Below are 17801 nucleotides of genomic sequence, written 5' to 3'. Positions count from 1 at the left end.
GTCGCGCGCGCGCCGCGCGCGTGTGTGTGTGTGTGTGTGTGTGTGTGTGTGTGTGTGTGTGTGTGTGTGTGTGTGTGTGTGTGTGTGTGTGTGTGTATGTGTTTCGTTTATGTGTTTTTTTGTGATATTCTCCTGTGATACTCTTCCCTATATTACTGACTAATGGCTGCTAAATGAATAAGAAAACATAAGAAGTGCAAAATGCGATGGCAAGATCCTACAATATCTCGCACATAAACATCGTCCTAATATTATATGATAGTTTGTAAAACATCGTCATAATTGTTAATATAGTGTTTTAAATTTCAGCACGAATAACTTTAAGTGGACCCCAATAGACGAACTTGTATCCACGCGCCGAGAATTATTTTCGTGAGAAATGTATGTTCATAATAATAATATATCGAAGTTCCATCACAGTGTGCGTATGTCAAATAAGCGTGATGAATAATCGCAAAGAACGATTTTGCTGAAGTAAAAATTTGGCTAGATACTGACATGAAAATAATTTTATTGAGCAAAATAATTGAACACGAGCGTAGCATGATGGACACGAATCTACCAATTCTGCTAATCCAAGAACAATAAGTCACAATAACGTCAAAATGACATTAAAATTAATCGGAAATGATTAAAAAATGATCATTTTGGAGTGACATCATTTTGAAATCATAATGATTTGTTGTTTTGCTTAGGAGAAGACGATTCCCTGCAAATTCGGATTCGATCCTCCGCAGCAAGAAATTTTCATGCGCTCGTAGCTCCTCTTCGGTAATCTATTAAACTAAGAGTATTGCTAAGAAAACTTTAAACTGCTTCGGAATCAACGTTAAATTATAGATCCCATGAAGAATAGAGACCAGGAGACTGAATGCTTTCAGAAAATGTGATCAAAATCAAGTTTCTGAATTAGTATTGGTGGAGCTCGGTAGTGTTTGAATCGCAAAACTTCTTTCATATATATATACTTATGCACACACAATTACATACAATAATCAAAAAATAAAGATGTTATTCTTTGATATCACGTTTTATAATAATAACAGGAAGACGTAAATTGTCATTTAAACTGCATGAAGAATAGAGCATTCTTCATGGTACGACCTATCATGCAAACTGCGAGAACAGTGTGTTATGGAACGAAAACGACATCTCGAACTAATTCAGATGACCACTTTGAGCACATAATCTGACGGTATCGTTCATATAAATTTGGTCTTCTGGTTTCTTCATAATTCCATATATCTGTGAATAACTTGCGTGCACACCATAGACATATATACAAGAGGAAGGTCCTGTCCCGACTTTGGAATGTTGCGTCATTGAATGAATTAAAATTAACTTATTTGCAGACTCTGACTGTCCTTTCTCGTAATTAAACGAACAATTGATTGGATTTATGACATCATTACATGGTTTCACAATTGGATTTACGACATTATTATATTAGTTTACAATTGACTTAATAAAATATGGTTGTTTTCGATGCGTTTATTTTGTAAGTGAAGATGAGATGATTCTTATGATATGACATATTCATTATGATATATTCGATATGACATATTCGAACGTTAACTTTTATTAATAATTTTATTTTATATTAATCTTACTTCATTGTAGTTATAATTTATATTCACAGCTAATGAGGACTAAAGAAACAACGTTCCGTGAAACTTATATATTTAAATAAAATAAATATTATCACCTAATATTATACACCTAATATAACTCGTTTTAATTTTATAACAGGATTTCTGTATTTAATTGTTTATTGTAAATTATATGAGTAAAAAGTGATATTAATTATTAATTTCACTTTGTGATATCTTAATTTGTTTGAATCAAACTAATTATGTAGCTCAAGCATAATGAACAATGCTACAAAAAGTTTTGATTTTCTGAGTGTTCTATGCATAATTATTTTGATAGCCCAATAAAATTTCTTTTAGATCAGTATCTAGCTAAATTTTTAGATATTTCAGCAAAATCGTTCTTTTCGTGTATGTTTTAGGAAGAACCTTGATGAAAATAAAAATTGATGGCGCAAATTAGTGTACGAAGAGGAGGGGGAAGGAAGGAAGCAGAACCATATACCTAATTCTTAGAAAGGGTAAATTAGAACAGTGAAATATAAAAGAAATATCTTAATATTTTGATTATCAAGCTGATTTGGATTATCAAACTGAATTTAATAAACATGGTATACAATTATACTAACATTTTATTTTTTTTAATGCCTTATTATAAGGATTATGTCCAGTTTTATAGAAAAATTTGGGCCGAATGAACAACTTTAAAACATGTATACAATGTCTAAAATTTTAAGACATTGAAAGAGAATAAAAAATTCCATAAGTCCAACTTTATAGGAGAGATTTCCTGAGTGCTAGAACTATGCAAAGTTCGTTATTATGACCATGTATCATTAGTCTTATCTGTCCAGGGCACTTCTTCACGGTGACGGCGATAACAGATTGTATTAAAAACGGATTGTATTAAAAACATTAAAATAATGTCTGAAATGTATTTACATTCTAGAATATTAGTGCTCTTGCAAAAATGGCTATCGTACAATTGAGTATTGCAACGTGGTGACAGTCAGCCCAAATGGGGCCCAAACTGAGCATAGTCCTTTTTTTTACATTATTTTTTTAATGTGTGAATTACATTTTACATTATTTTTTTAATGTGTAAATATTTAATAAAATTTTTAATGGAACAAATAACACTTCACTTACAAAAGAATGAATTAGGAATTTTACAAATTTTATGCGTCACATAAATAGAGAAGAGTGGGCATGAAAGATACATGTTTTGAAATAGTCATTTTGTATTTCAACTAATTGAATATTATTTTTAAAAATTTAAAAATAATAATAATAAATTTTCATATGATAACAGTACTAAAACTATGTCGTCCATAAACATTTGACAATCATTGTCAAAACGACGTTATAGTAATGAAAGATGCAAAATTATCATTACAAAAAGTTTTTCTTGAGTTAAATTTCCAAGTCTTTTTCAGTTATATGCAATTAGCTTTTAGAGAAAGTATTTTTTTAATCAAATACTATATAGTATATACATTAATTAAGAATGTAATTACAAATTCTTTGTTTATTTTGGTTTATCAGATATTCTATGATTAGATTTTTTACACATAATGTTATGAAAAAGCCGGTATTGAGAGCTATGAAAAAGCCAGTTCTATTATTGCTTTGCCTTCATTGCATACTCAGAAATGTTCTTTTCAGTACAAATTAACTTTTTTAGTACAATTCAAGCAATTTTAATACGTTAATATTTTTTTGAAATAATCGTACTGATGATCAATCCATTTTTATTCGCTTGATCGATATATCATCGCATGGCATCAATATATGATCCTGTTAGCACACTTCTGCACAAGATTATCTTCAGATGCAGCCTCCTTCAAGGAGCATATTTGTAGATAAATAGATTTTCATGTATTTCTGTTTTATAAAACAGCATTTTGGTTATGTTGCTTCCATATTAAGTTACAGTAAGTATTTACCGACTCAATTTCTATATTTCACTCTTTTCAATCGTCTATCACATTTAATAGATTATTCTATAATAGTATGTAATGAAGACTAGTATCAGTGCAAATTGTACTGACTGGACTCATACTTCATATGATAATAAAAGAAATTTTCATTTCTTTTACAATAAATATTTTTAATTCAAAATATTATTTGTTTTGTAAAATTTCTATTTTTTGCTCATTTATTAATTTTCTTAAAAATAATATTTGTTAAAAGATGATGTTTTGATTTTATTTGTATTAAAGTTTATATAATTTATTACTTGGCTCTTTCCAAACCACGTTATTTTGAAAGAGTTAAATTTCTTGTTTATGAAAAATAGTGATTAAATTTCTGTTAATGGCTAAATATTATTTTTCTATTAAATTGGATCTTATAGATAAATCAATATATTTAAGTAAGAAAGCGATTATATTATATTTTATATTATATTTGTTTATATTTATATTATATTTGTTTAACATCAAATTAATATTCTTTTCATATTTTGAAAAAAAAAACATCTCTTTCATACCTTCTTTCCCCTATAGATGATATAGCAGACAAAATGTTAAGAAGTAAATGCTATTTTTATGTTTACTGTTCCAATTTACGCTTCTTAGAAGTTTTGTTTTATATTTTTGTCACTCACTCCTTTACATTCAACTTATACTTTAATCTTTAATTTTTGTTAAAAAGAGCAAGCTCGATATCAGCAAGGATTTATTCATCTGAATATACCGAATGCTGAATGAACACAAATAATCTGATCTGATGAATTCGACGATGAAACAAAGCTTTCTCCGCGCGCAGACACAGACTTTTGTTTATGTTTCATTTAGTTATAAATATATATATCGAGTAAAAAGATAATATACATATATTTTTTTTTGTATTTATGTAAAAGACATGTTTTCCTGTGTCGCACATTCTTTGTGACGCATTCGAAGATTGTTAGATAACAGTTTACCCATCCGTTCCCGATTCGCTAATAGCGTATTCGATTTACTGACTCGACTCTTAATCAATAATCTATTCTGTTTAGCTGTAAAAGAAGAGCTAAACTATGCGAGAAATGCAGCTAAAAAGAACAAACAGTTGATTTGAAGTCGGATCGAATTAGTAAATCGAATATGCTGTAAGACCTTTCTGGAAGAAATAACATCAAGGTTGCTAATTGGTGCGCGAAGGGTGCTGGAAAAACGTTATCGCTAAGTTATTAAAGTAATGACATCGATGTGTTTTTTTTCTATAATCACGATCCTCTATATCATTTTCTATATCAGTCGTCTCGTTTTCATAACTAGCCTCCTTCTAAACTGAATTTTATATAAATGTATTATCTCTATGAGATTATTCGTCAGAAAATCGAAGATAAAGCGACGCAAGTACAAGACCATTCACATAGACATTACATTCTTTCTCCCATTGATTTCCCGTATGTGTATTCCGTAAAACAAAAAAGGAGCACGGCAGTGTCTCGTGCCATGATGCTGCGCTTGTCTTAGCGCCGAGACGCTATCATATCTCCAAATATAATTTGTATAGAGTGATGCGTCATCAGCGATACGACTAGGAAGGAGATAATTCTACATAAAATAGACAGATAAATAACAGAAAATAGAATCGTATATGAAACTTCCGTATTCTGGAGAAAATATAACTGAAAGATTAGAAAATCAATCAGCGTTTCCGAGTCAATTTATTAATAAAAATTATGCGTTTCGCAGATTTCCTCCGTGTCCAGATCTATCTTGGAAATGTCATTATCTTTATATAGAAATCGTGGAAACTTCAAGAATATTATCAATTTATTAATGTCTCAGAAAATTTTTCTTAGTATCCTTTATACAATTTTTCATAATTTTTATACAAATTTCAGAATTTCTGTATAATTTTTTATAATTTTTTAGAACATTTCTCTGAATTGGAACACTTTTCAGAAATGCTTAAAAAATTTATATCTTTCCTGAAATTCTTTATATATATGTGAATTCAGATTCACACAATTCTAACCTTGAAAATGTTTTATTTTATAACTTAATTGTGAAAAAAACTTATAAAAAAAATTTGAAATATTTTTTCAGAAATGTTCATAAAAATAATAAGTTAAAAATATAAAGTCCTTAAAAATATTGTGAGCTTTTATGAACATTTTTTCAGGACTATTTATAAGTTAACTTCCAATTAAACGTAGCGACTACGGAAGCGTAAATATACAAATATATTCTACTTAATAAAATGAAATATTTCTCTTTATTTTTAAACAGACTGTTAAATTATTTTATTTATACTATGATTAAATAATTTATATTGAATATTATCCAGATTTAAAAATAATAATAAAAAAATCAATATTGTCAAAATTATCAAAGAAGAACCTCTTAAAATTTTGTTCCAGTTTTTCTTTTGTTTTTAACAGTAAAAATCGTCATTCCTTCCCAGTTACATGACTAATAACAGACTACTCTGTATTAACTCGGTAGATTAAACGTCTTCTCTACAAAATCTTTCTACTAGAAGTCTTGTGACAAAAGAATGTCATTAGGTATATCGAATCCTCAGTACATCAGGTAGAAAAGTGCACTTGCCTCGGCATATACAATTGCAACGTAAATTAGTTTATATTGTTGTATATTATATGTATATAGATACTGATGTACATAACTAAGATTTCGCCGATATTTCGTCAAAACCTGATTAGCAGTTTCCTTTATTACAAAAAAATGTCAAAAGACAAAATCTCGTTCCAATAGTATAAATCTTTTGTTCTATATCTTTGATAAATAAAACCTCTAATAAATTATTTCTATTTTGCTTACAAGAAGAAACATATTTCATGAGTCTCTTTTTTTTTAGAAAACCATTCTGTACTCTCATATCTATATACACATTAGCATATGTACAGGATATACACAGAATATCCCAGACGTCGGCGCTTCCTTTTCGAGAGAAATAACAAGATTGTTCATCTGTGTTATTAATAATTTACTGTTCACTTCAGTACTACTTCCTATCTCAACGTCAGGCCCATTATTTTCTTTCGGTTGGCTTTCATCTTTCATCATTGATCGTGGAGGATCTACGAGGATGCGCCACGTTTTAGGAAATTTCGTATATATTTCAAGATGTTACAAAAGAATGGCATTGTTCTCCCTTCCAAAAAAATTCACCCAACTTGGTTTTTTTTCTCCCTTATTCGCCTTTTCGCTCGATATTAACTCTCTTCGCTGGATTCGAACAATATCCCGTTTCGCACAAATCGTCGAACAAAATCCCATAATTCGATCATTTTCCTCCTTTCCATTCCATTCTGCCTTTTCTGCTTCATCCGTTCGTTTGTATTTTAGGCCTCTTCGGAATGTGAACCCTGAGAACTGCGTTTCTTCTTGTGGTTATTATGATGATGATAGCTGTGATGCTGATGGTGATGGTGATGTTCTCGATGTTGCATCAGAGCGTCTGTCTCCGGCTGGTTTTGATGGCCTACTAGGAGATCCAAAGTGCCCTTAGGTACAACGGGCGCCTGTTCACCTGTTGTCGGCGGAATCGGCGTTGCGATCGGTGACTCGACTGGAAGTGGCACGCAGTGTAATACGTAACATCTCACACCCGCCAAGATAAAGCCTGAAACAATAAAAATAATAATTAGAAGCGTATTTTTACATTGGAATTTCATCAATTGCAGATTCAAGTGGTGACGAGCACATGCGTGTCACCAACACGTCAATCGATTAAGCGTACTTATAAATCTTTATTTGACGCAAATCGACTACTATACCTATTCTACAATAGAGTCACAAATCGTAAGAAAGAAATTGATCAATCACAATTGAAAAAAATAATAGATGATTACTTAATTTCTTACGGCTTATGGATTATGACTCTCTTATAGAACAGCTTTAACAGTCACCTAACGGATAGTTTTAAAGAGAAAATTAATTCAGGAAAATCCGAGTTTATTGAAAATATATCTCCTATTCTTTCTCTAAATAAATATATTCTACTTAAATCTAAATTCTAAATCGATTTAATGTAAATTAATTTATTATTGCAATCATACGCACATAGTAAATTCGTAAAAACAATTGCTTCATTTCTCGACTATTATTGATTAATGCGTGGAACAAGCTGGAAATATTTTCATAATTCTACAAAATCATTGAGGAGAACGCAATATTCAATTTCTTCATCAACTCACGATATGGCGCTTATATTGAAATTAAAGATTTTTCGCTTGTTCTGCAAAACGTGTATCTTATGATATATAAGATAAAAGCTAATGTGACGCAAAAGAAGGGTTTTCCATATCTAAGAAAAGACTTACCAAGTATAAGTAGGGCAGCGCCTGCCACCAGTAACGCCAACCTGTGGTTGGTGGTCGTTGCACCCGGAACGAGTTGGACGAGACCGACCACGAGCACCACCGCACCCAACAACAGGCACACCACCACAGCGTGCAACCCGGATATCTGTAGGCAACGATCTTCATCAGGCGACGAATATGCTTATTTTCATTGCCGCTTCCGGCGCTTATACATATTATATATACACTATTATATTGTTCATAAGTTTCCAAACCTTCTTAAATATAAAATAAAAACACATTCTTTGAGTTTTTGTTTAATACAACTATAATAATTTGTCTCGGTGGTCTAAAGAACATTTATACGGAATACAAAAGTTCAACTCTCAGTCGAGGTAATATTTTTCGCAATAAATTTAATTATAGTTTTTCAGCACATTAACATTTTTCTAATATGCCTGATTGAGCATCGAATTATTAAAAATTGCTTATCAATTTAATTTAATTTTGATATTATTACAGTTTAATTGCATTTATAAGGAAAATCAATTTGGTGCAGTTCGAATGACTATAAATATGGTATACTTTATGGTAATACTTTAAATAATTGAATTATTTAAAGCATTAAAGATCCAGCTTTGACCAGCTTCCAGTTTATCGATTGTGTTCTCACATGTATAGTCTAAAATAAGATTTTTATTGTTTGCAATAATTTAGTTTTTTAATTATAAAATAAATAAAATATCAATCATAGATTACAATTTTTTCACATGAAAAATCCTCCTTTTGCTTTTATTATAACTTTATATATTTTTTTGTAAATTAATTTCTTAAGCATACTTAATGACATTTTTTTTCAGATCCATTGGCATCACTGTCAGATGACACTTTTCTTATCTATCATTCAGAGATTTTTTTTATAAATTGTAAGCCGACAATTTTTATCAAAATTCCACTTAGATACTGCATTGATATTCTATCATTGTCTTCCTTAACATCGATGTATCTACGTGGAATTCTGATAAAAATTATTAGTTCAGCTTGTTATTAATAAATTGAGAGTTGTCAATGACACCGCGAAAAGATGAGATATCAAACTAATTACTCATACAGACAAATTAACGACAAAAATAAAAAACAATTCATTATCCAAGTTATCGAATACAAAAAATGTATCCCAATGTAAATAAAAGCACTTTATTTAAACCGCTTCAATAAGAAATTTAACTTGCATAACTTATAGAGCTTTTTGAGATTATATGAGACTAAAATTCGAAACATTTTGTAAAATTTGGTTAATTGTAATATTTGATGCAATAAATAAATTTATTATTACTTATGTATTTTTTATTCAAACAGTTGTATCTCAAACGAGACGGGATTGTTTATTAGAGTAGAGAAGATATGATCAAAATGGGAGCGAATCTCAGGCCGAGCGTGAAATTTCAAATGTCGGCGCATCGCATGCTACAACCTTTCTTAAGAATATTAAATTAAATATATTGAGAATTAATATTAATTATTTGAATTCTGTCATATTCGAAATTTGATATTTTTGTAAATCAATATAAGGTTGTCTGAGCACAATTAATTATTATTTATTCAAAATTTAGAATATTATTTATTAAATTCAATTGATACTTTTAAGAAATGGAACAATAATTGGTCCAGGCAAATTGCGTTTGATAAGGAAATTTATCATAGATTCAAGCCGTTTTACCATTTCGTACTAGGAAAGGAGAGAAGAGTGAGTTAAAAGAAAAGTGAATAACACAAATTAAATATTTACATCTTTATTAACAGCGTAACCTGCTGGCACGCGGGTTATTGTCCAGTTATTGACGTTTGAGATGACTCGAGAGAGTCACCGTGATATTTTAGAGGCCTTAGGGACCTGATGTGAGACGATCATAGGTCGCATGTTCCGGCGACAAGAGACAGTGGCGTCGGCCCTCACAACGCATTCGACGATCAACTCCTTGCACGACGCGGGAGACTTCCGAGTTATAACTCATGTGGTTTTTAGCCTCTGATGTATAGATATGACCTGTATCCGCCTACCAGCGCGATTACCTCTCTTTATCATTCTATAGAAAAGCAATTTTTATTTACCAATGCGACCGTTTGAATTAAAATTGCAATTATTTAAATGAAAAAAACTAATTAATATGAATTGAATAAAGAATAACTGAAAGAAAGAATTGAGAGCTTCTAGTGCGGTCAATTCTGAGAAAGATCCAAGAAAGGGAGAGAACTGAGCAACTTCTACAAGCGCGATCAGCCGCTTGAGATATTAGAAAAAACAGTATTAAAAGAACAGAGTATTAAAAGACATTCGTATTTTTTTTTCTTAAGAATTATATCACATTATGAGATATTTCAAATTTTCTGCTCTTTGACAGTTTCCAATCCAGACAGAGATTCAGCTAAATAAAAAATTATCACGGAATTCGGTTTTCGTCGCGTTTATATAGGCGCTAGTGGCGAGTCGAGAAGAAGAGAGGGCTCGATTTTTCAGAAATTGGAACTACATGACAAATTTGAGTATTTCTCATAGAAATATTGATCATATCAAATTTAATATAATTTTGAAAGATCGAATCAATTTCTTGTTATTTAATAACATTTTGAAATTATTAGTTAGACTAATTTTTAGATCCTTCTCCCTGATCCGTGCCGCTCCTTCCTCAATTTTTGATTGATCGACGCTCACTAGCGCGACTAGTTCGCGTTTGCTTACATTATATTTTCGGCTGAATAAAATAATTACAACGATTAAGAAAATGATAATTAAATAAAAATGTAATGAATATGTCGCAGGACCGCAAATAATATTCTTAGTTTGAGTGGTCGAAATCTCATGCGGGAGTTCAAACGACGGGTTGCGACACGGGTTGCGATTGGTGTACGATATAACGACGTTTATTTCGTGGGATTACAAAAGTTGTAACGCTTTAATCAAATTAGTTTTTACAGATTCTTACGCAGGATAGTAATGCGAGACCTCGGTATGTGGAAATAATTTCCTCGCCTCCGAGCCTCTTCTCGCAATCTCATCGTCAGGCATTGGCACATGGGACGCGTCTCGCGAATGTTTTGATTGGCTCGCGCTAGACAAATGTTATGTCGTACCAGCGTGATAGAGAGCAATACTATGAACCGAATAAGTTTTCGCTTGGAATATTCGCGCAAAATATTTAACTAGAATATTTAACTAGAATATTTTAAATGAACGATACAAAACTAATTAACAAAAGTAAGTCAGCGTAGAATATGAAAGGTAGAAAAAATTATTATATGGATGGCAGGACGTAACATATTTTTAAAAAATTTTAAATTTCAAGGCACCGCACCGCAGTGGACGGAAAAATTCGGCCAACGTTCTAATTCTTGATCAATTTTAATATATATATAATACGTTGTTTTAATTTGTTCAAAATTGAATGAGCTATAAGTATATTCTTTTTGAATTAATTTTGAATTATGGATCAAATTAAAAATTGTCAATATGCATTATCGTACAATTTTCCCACCTGGATCGACTCATTCCTGTTACTGTCGCGAATTATAATTGTGCATAAAGCATGCAAAAATTAGCGAAAAAGTTCCACGCTCTCTCGTGCCCAACTTGTTTAAAGAAATTTCTGATATTTGTGAAACATCTGTCTGGTTATTGAATTATCTCGTACTGAAATTCCTTTACTTAAGAAATTTAATAGAGCGCGATGAAATTGTGCCGTTGCTCACGAATAACGGTCACAGTATATGTGTATATATATATAATATAGGTATAATGCCGGTCAATCTGTGTAAACATATTCTTTTATGAAATATTTTTATAATAATTCTATATAATATCGGCTTTCCAATCAAGTCAAAATAATTATGCAAGGAGCATGAAATCCTACACAAGAAGTGCAATTGTCTATTTATATATATTATAAATATTTTCATATTTAATAATAATATAATATAACGATAACATTTCGATCTTAGATTAGTATCATCTTCAGTACCAGAACAAAAATTATAAAATATCTATCTTTATATTATTTTACGCTACAAATTTTACATATACTTGTATGATGTTCTTATATTCTTAATTAATTATTTTTTTATTTATTCTTATTTCGTCCTATAAGGTTACACCTATCTTATGCTATCAATCCAGATTTCTGCATAAAATGATTGAATTTGACATCTTAATGTCTCACACAAGTCCCAATTTCTATAAATTATATCGTATTTAAAAGTTAAAAATTCGAAGTTGTCAAATAATATATAATTTATAAATTAATTTGTTGAGGACCTCCAAGAGATATATATCGACTGAGAAACATTAAGTGGGAAACGTTATCGAAAATATATTTGACTTGATAGAAAGAGAACAAAGGAGACTAACATAGGATTGCCTCTGAAGAGAGAAATTAGAAAAGAAAGAAAGAATACGAATCCGGCAACTTATCCGTCGCTTTGTTTATTGAATCCATTATTTTGTTTTTTAATAAATATCATTTCTAATAATCATCCTTTTATGATAGAAATCTTCTATATCTAAAATTACTGTACCGTCCCAATCAAATTCATGATTTATTGGGAATTATGGGTATGGGAAAAAGTTCGTGGCGATTTTTAAATAAAATTAAAGTGTTTTTTTTAAAGTATTGAAATCAATTTATTTAAACCAAATATGCTCCATTATTTTCTATAATATTTTGCCATTTTTGGGGCAGAATCATAATTCCATCGCAATATCGATCGAACTTCTGTGGTTTCTGATCGAAAAACTGCTTCAAGTGATTTTCACAGCCTCTTTTGAAGCTAGCTTTACATCATTAAGAGAATTCTGCAGAGACCTAAACAAATGATAGTCTGAGGGTGCTATATCAGGACTATACGGTGGATGCATTAAAACTTCCCACAAGCCATTGCCTCTCGCAATTTTTGCCAAGTCATCAAAAATGTGTGTGGTCGAACGTTGTCGTGATGGAAGACGACACTTCTCCTATTGATTAATTCTGGCCGCTTTCTCTCAATTGCTTGTTGTAATCTCTGCAGTTGTTCACAGAGTTCGGAATATAATTGTTTGATTGGACGATAACAGCTCATAGAACGATTCCCTTCCAGTCCCATACTACACACACACAACATCACCTTCTTCCTCGTCAATCCAGGTTTTGCGATTGCTTGCGTCTTCTCTCCTTTCTTTTTCTAGTTGGATTGTCGTAGGTGATCCATTTTTCATCACCAGTTACCATTCTCTTCAGAAATAACTCAATTTCATTCCGTTTCAGTAGCGTATCACAAATGTTAATTCGGTTCATCACGTTCCTAACACTCAACTCGTGAGGAACCCAAACATCGAGCTTCTTTTTGTATCCAGCTTTGTGTAAATGATTTAAAACTGTTTTGTGGTCGATGCCTAGTTCCCTGACAATCTCCACAGTGCTCACACGCTCGACTTTTACCATGATTTCATCGGACTTTTCAATGATTGGTCGATCGGAGCGAGGTTCATCTTTCACATCGAAATTTCCAGCACGAAAGCGAGCGAACCATTTCCGTGCTGCTGATTTTGATAGAGTACCTTCACCGTAAATAGCACAAATTTTTTCACAAGCCTGTGCAGCATTCTTGCCTTTATCGTGATACTGCAAAATGTAGCGAATTTTTTTCTTATTTATTTCCATTTTCAAAATAAAATAACTTTTGATTCACTTCACCGATTTCAATCTTTTTCGGCTCAAAACAAAGGTTAAAATGTCACTTTTTAAACGCACGTCTAGTATTGCCAATGCGATTAGTAGTTGCCGACTGCTGAGCATTTAATGCCATCTAGTGGGAAAAACGCCACGAACTTTTTCCCACACCCAATATTTGAAGTCTATGGTTAGAAATCATTGAGAAGGCTTCTGTGAATTTTTTAATGTCATTTGTTTCTAGTCTTTTGTCTTAACTCTGTCTTTTTGTCTGTCCTACATAACTAGCGTCACAGTCTCGACAATTAATCTTATATATCACATAACACTATTCATTATTTCTAGCAGATTTTTACCTATTTTTATGAATTTATTTAATGGATTTATCAGTTTATAAGCAATCTGACATCCATGTTTCTTGGCTACTTTTTTTTAGATTCCTAGAAATTTTATATATAAAATGGTAAAATACTTTTTTATATCACAGTATCTACCTGCCCTTTCTCTAATTTATTCTTTTTCTTATGTAAATATTTATTAATGTGATTTCTTATTACTACGTATATAAAATTTAATGGATACCCATTATTCAGGGAATACTTATTATTAATATATTAATTTTAGATTCTTATGGTGAAATTTTGGATATGATAATGTTATTTTGTTAATGATTTTATTAATTAAACCTTCTATAACAGCTTTTTTACATTTCATTGGATGATCTGAATAAAAGCTAATATCTGCCAGAAATTGTCAGTTTTGTATACAAGTTAAATGAAATGCAACCATTTTCTACAATCAAAGTCACATCAAGATAATTTATGTTATTATTAGTACCAATCTCCATCGTAAACTGTAATTTTTCATCAAGCCTTTCATGGAATAAATTGAACTTTTTTAAAATTCCTTGTAACTTATTATTATGTGCCGCAAAAATAATATCATCTATCGGAAATGGAACGGAAAACTGACACCAATATATTCAAGTGCAGTCTCTTCGAAATCCTGCATAATTATATCAACTAAAATGAGTGATAAAATTAGAAAACCTATGAATGCCGAATCTGTCTATAAATTGTCTTATTGAAAGTAAGAAATGTTGAGTTCAAAATTAAAAAAACAGTCATTATGAGTTCGTTCAAAGGAATAGAAGTGTGATATAAAATAAATTTCTATCTTTTTTTGATAATGTTCAGAGCTAATTCATTAGACACATTAATGAACATCGACACAACATCCAACGAAACAATTATATAATTCTTTTCAATTTCCATGCCATTGAGTTTCTCTACTAATTGATAGCTGTTTTTTTTTATACAGGATATAACTAAAAATACATATATGGAGCCTATCATGAGATACAAGACAAGAATCCAAGTAGAAAAATCCTGAGTCATTTTTTGATTATCGGTTCGTTGTTATACAACGTTCTCCCTTCCCTTCCCTCCTCCCTCCCTCCTCTCCTCTTTCCTCCCCCACTCTCTCTCTCCTTCCCTCCTTTCTCCCTCACTTTTTATTTATGCATACAAATATTCCGCACTATCGAAAGAATAATAAAATTCAAAAAACAAAACACAGCAGAAAAAAGTAGAAGGGAATTACTTTGAACTTATTATAATTTTAATGAAATAAATAATCGATTAGTTCACACTAAATCGATAATTTATTACGAAAATACCAAATCATTAATTTTAGCCGTGCTAACTTTCTGATTTTTTAAGATTTCTTTAAACAAGGTATATGGAGAGAGAGAGAGAGAGAGAGAGAGAGAGAGAGAAGAGAGAAGAGAGAGAGAGAATTGCTAATTACAACCGCTTCGCTGCTCATCGTCGATCTCCTCCCGCCGCGTATTCGTCATCTCCACTCAGACTTGCTGCGTCCTTGTTTTCCATCTATAAATGCGCTAACTTTTTCATGCGGCGCTGAAATGTTTTCTTGCATCAAGAAATATCGAATCAAATCTTTGTAACCTGTAGCGGAGAGATAATAGATTTCTGCTATGTATTATTGTGTATTATTTATTCTAAAAAGTTCAACATGTTTAATTATAAATGTCACGCATGGATGTGTAAATTTAATTCAAAAAGAAATTTTACATAATTTATTATATCGGTAATTAGTAATACCCCAGCCTACCTAAAATCTTAATAAAAATATACTCATTTGTCGAATTTTCACTCAAAACGAAAAAATCTGACAAAAAAACGCGGTTTCGTGAATCGAATTATTAAAATTAGAGACTGCAAAAATCTTTTTTTGTTATCGACACTACTCTCCCTTTTGCTCCATATATATTTCTTTAATTATCCTGTATAGCTAAAATGTTTCGGAATGTTTCGCTCAATAATGTATGAACGATGCAATAATATAAAAGGCTGTCAATACACGATACTATAATCTGGTGAAGGCTGAACTTCCGAAAACATTGTACCTCTGAAATAAATTTTGGCAGAAACATTCTAAATTACATCAAACGAATGCTTTTAAATAAATTTTCACCAATACGAAAATTTAATACCAAAAATGTTTGAATAACGTTATAGAAGTTTGTACACTAAAAAAAAAAATTTGTTCAACGAAAAAAAAATTTGACTCAACAAAATGCTGTGATCGAATACGTGCAAATAAATATCAATGTAACAAGAGCAAAATATTTTATTTAATTACTATGATTTTAAATTTGGCTCGACTAAATTGAGTTATTACCGACAAAATGTTTATTTGATTTTAGAAAATATATTTGATTAAATAGAAATTCATTTTGATGATCCATTAAATAGCATTGAGACAAATCCAATTTCAATTTATTATTTATTGAATTCTTGTCTTATTAATTACAATTAATTATTATTGAAAAACGCTTCGCCGCCAAAATTTGAACCTACGATCCCTAGAGCGGTAGCCTAATACACTTACGCTGAATTAATCGCATGCTTGTGATCGAATCATTACTAGCGTTACTTATACCTCCTACTGTAACCATTTTTAATTGCCTGTGCTGACAGTTTAATAATATTTGAAGAGATTATATGAAAACAAAATAATATGTAAATAAATAAACATTTTGATCTTATCAACTTTTAATCAATATCATCTATTATATACACTGAAAGAAAAGATTGATTGCTGCAGCAAATTAGATGGTTGAATATGGCATAGCATTCTTAATTGGCTGTAGCAACCAATTTTTGGTTGCATAGTCAATCTAAATCCTATACTGACATTGTGGATAGGCTTACACAACCAATCAGCTGCACCAAAAATTGACTATTGCAACCAATTAAAAATGCCATGCTATATTTTACCATCTAATTTGTTGCAGCAGCCAATCTTTTCTTTCAGTATAACAAAACACGTGTACACGTAAAAATAATATAAGATTATTCATGTTAATGCAACAATGTTTTATTCAATTAAACCGTAGTCTACTTATCAAATTGTTCAATGTTGGTTAACGAAAATAATTCAATTTTATTTAATTGACTACAGCATCGTATATTCATTTGGATGTTAGCTGATTTTTGCTGTTAATTGATTTTTCTTGAAAACTTCCAAATGATAGTAGTTCTGTCAACTAAATATTGAATTATTTTCATTAACCAACATCGAACAATTTGATAAGTAGATTAAGTTAAGTTTAATTGAATAAAACATTAATCATATATCTTGTTTGACATAAATGATCTTATATTATTTTTTTTACGTATACACATGTTTTGTTATACTGAAAGAAAAGATTGGCTGCTGCAGCAAATTAAAATATTATATATATATTTAAGACAATCAAATGTTTTGTCAAATAAGTATATATTCTACTATATTCTTAGTATAGACGAATTTTTGAGTAAGATTAACCGAATCCATTATTAATTTTATATCAAATATATAAATATATTAAGTAAGACTGACTCAATTTATCATTAATTGAAGTATAAGTTATTGACCCAACATATTAACTTTACTTTTCAATAAATAATTGTTGTTTTTTCTGAAAAATATTTCTTCCAAAATTTATGTAAGTTAAAATAACTAAATATTTAAGCTTCTCATATACTTCAATTAATAATGAATTGGGTTAGTCTTATTTAAGAATTCGTCTATACTAATGTAGAACATATATTTATTCGACATTTGTTGTCTTAAATATATATATTATATCGTAATAACATCGTATAGCATACATTATACGAAGTTATACGATTGCTTGCGTCTTCTCTCCTTTCTTTTTCAGTTGGATTGTCGTAGGTGATC

General features: G+C 30.5%; 1 protein-coding gene across 1 annotated transcript in view; it reads right to left on the bottom strand.

Moving 5' to 3' along the window:
• Positions 1–6891: 6891 nt before the first annotated feature.
• Positions 6892–17801, bottom strand: part of LOC105620824 — a 22105-nt gene continuing 11195 nt past the window's right edge. The window contains exons 2-3 of the mRNA XM_012202303.1: positions 7873–8017; positions 6892–7172 (exon numbers count right to left, since the gene is read on the bottom strand). Coding sequence (XP_012057693.1) covers positions 6892–7172; positions 7873–8017 — 426 coding nt within the window. The remainder of the gene's footprint in view (positions 7173–7872; positions 8018–17801) is intronic.

This window comes from Atta cephalotes (genome assembly GCF_000143395.1).
Source record: "Atta cephalotes unplaced genomic scaffold scaffold00029, whole genome shotgun sequence".
NCBI classification, from domain to species: Eukaryota; Metazoa; Arthropoda; class Insecta; order Hymenoptera; family Formicidae; genus Atta; species Atta cephalotes.
The sequence above is the reverse complement of the archived record's forward strand: the minus strand, read 5'-3'. Positions and strand labels throughout refer to the sequence as shown.